The sequence below is a fragment of the Phytophthora parasitica genome (genome assembly GCF_000247585.1).
Source record: "Phytophthora parasitica INRA-310 unplaced genomic scaffold supercont2.20, whole genome shotgun sequence".
In the NCBI taxonomy this organism is placed as follows: Eukaryota; Oomycota; class Peronosporomycetes; order Peronosporales; family Peronosporaceae; genus Phytophthora; species Phytophthora nicotianae.
In genome coordinates this window covers 104278-105996 of record NW_008649006.1, presented here as the reverse complement: position 1 = coordinate 105996, position 1719 = coordinate 104278, and the positions used below count along the sequence as shown (strand labels likewise).

General features: G+C 43.2%; 2 protein-coding genes across 2 annotated transcripts; one reads left to right on the top strand and one right to left on the bottom strand.

The window, feature by feature from the left end:
• Positions 1-78: 78 nt before the first annotated feature.
• On the top strand, positions 79-930 carry PPTG_22615 (hypothetical protein; the record flags this gene model as incomplete). Its single annotated transcript, XM_008905470.1, has 3 exons — positions 79-492; positions 537-592; positions 735-930. The coding sequence occupies 3 exons, from the start codon at positions 79-81 to the stop codon at positions 928-930; spliced, it is 666 nt and encodes a 221-aa protein (XP_008903718.1).
• Positions 931-1399: 469 nt separating this feature from the next.
• PPTG_09981 (hypothetical protein) lies at positions 1400-1618 on the bottom strand (the record flags this gene model as incomplete). Its single annotated transcript, XM_008905224.1, has 1 exon — positions 1400-1618. One exon carries the CDS (start codon positions 1616-1618, stop codon positions 1400-1402), a length of 219 nt encoding a protein of 72 aa, XP_008903472.1.
• Between the last annotated feature and the right edge of the window lie 101 nt (positions 1619-1719).

Here is a 1719-nt window from a genome sequence, read left to right as displayed (position 1 = left end):
TTTTTTTATCTACAAAAAAAGCATATGAAGAAAAGTAATAGGTCGTACACCCAAAAGCGTCAACTAGTCACAACCACAATGGACAATCTTATTTCGCCTCCGGTTGTGCTTCTCGAAGCAATGTATGATGATGATCTGGCAGGAATAACAGGGTACTGGAATCGTCGTTTCAGCTATGATGTGTTGGTGCGCATTGACCGCGGATATCGACTGGTTGGTCTGGACTGCCACTACCATTATGGTGATGTCTATGAGTACCCTCGCGAAATCTGTACCAACTGTTACTCGTATGGAACAGTTGATTGCTGCCACACCAAATGGACCGTTGTCTCTAACGGCAGGAGTTATTTGACTTCACGTATCTACCGTGGGAAGTTTTCAGCTGCTTCTATCCCATTCACGACTATGAATCTATATTCGTGCACGAATCCCGTAGCGAATTTACTTTATACATTCCGGAATCAGCTAAAGCATGAGCTGATTAAGATAAACGTAGGATGATAACGATTTGTCTTAAATTTAATTATACTGTCTAGAGTCAATGTACTATCAAGCGCATGAATCCTCTCAAGAAGCAAAGTGGTCTCTTTGGGTAAAGGTGGTGGCCATGCTTATCGCAGTAGGAGTAACGATATCTATCATCGTTCGTGTACCTAGTTTAGTCAGTAACTAACATTTTATTGCAAGGGCAACATCGTTCTCAGAAAACTCCGAATGTATTGTGAATACCGCAGGTCTGTGCGCAGCAAAATTGGCATTCGATATACGCAGTATATATCCCACCCAAACTCAATGTCTTTCTCGTTCGGCTCAACGCAAAACGATCTGACTACCGTGAAGATGCGCACGCTGGTGGGTTTTGGATCGCCACTGCCGCCAATGCCACAAGAGAAGATCCTAGCTGCTAGAAAAGCTTGGATTGAAGTGTAGCGCGATTACTTGAATGTTCAGATGGCTTGGGTTGATGTATACGGCCAGTATGCAACAGCAAAGCAGAAATGGGAAGCAGCTCAAGCAAGGTACCTTACAGCGGAAAGAATATATATACATAGCTGAGCAGAAATGGAAAGAAAATCAGGAGTCAAATACAGAGTTCACGAAAGTGATTTCTTGATTTGTAACATCGTTTTCAGAAAATTATCATTCAGCCAAAGTGAAAAGCGGTCAAAAACAGTTTAATAGAAAACGTTTTATAAAGAGCTCAGCAAAAAAAAAAAAAAAAAAAACAGCGATGGACGTAAGATACTTTTTATATGACTTTTTTGTTTCAGCCTCCATGCTAGCTACAACTCAGTGGCGCCAAATGTGGGCAAGAGCCATCGCACTGATTGATGCACGCCTCGCAAAAGACACGACCGCCCTCAAGTGATACTGGTTCTGTAAACGGCTCAAGGCAGATTCAACATGTAGTAATATCTACGTCCCGAGGAGGACTAGGACAGTTGGACTTGGTTGCGATGCCTTGATCATCCTCCCAGTCGTCTTCCCAATCATCTGAATCATTGATTTCTTGAAGATTTTGTCGTGGTGGTTCCTGATGAGGTTGCTGCTGTTCTGCCAAATCGATTGCTCGCCAAAAGTCCTCGTCGTCCTCGTCGCCCTCCTGCTCAGTACGCATCGCCTCAGAATTAGTGTTGAAGAAACTTTTCTCTACTTCTTCTCTGTTCGCTCCATGCTCGGTATTGACCGATTCGTATGATGTACTAACGTACAAGGTTT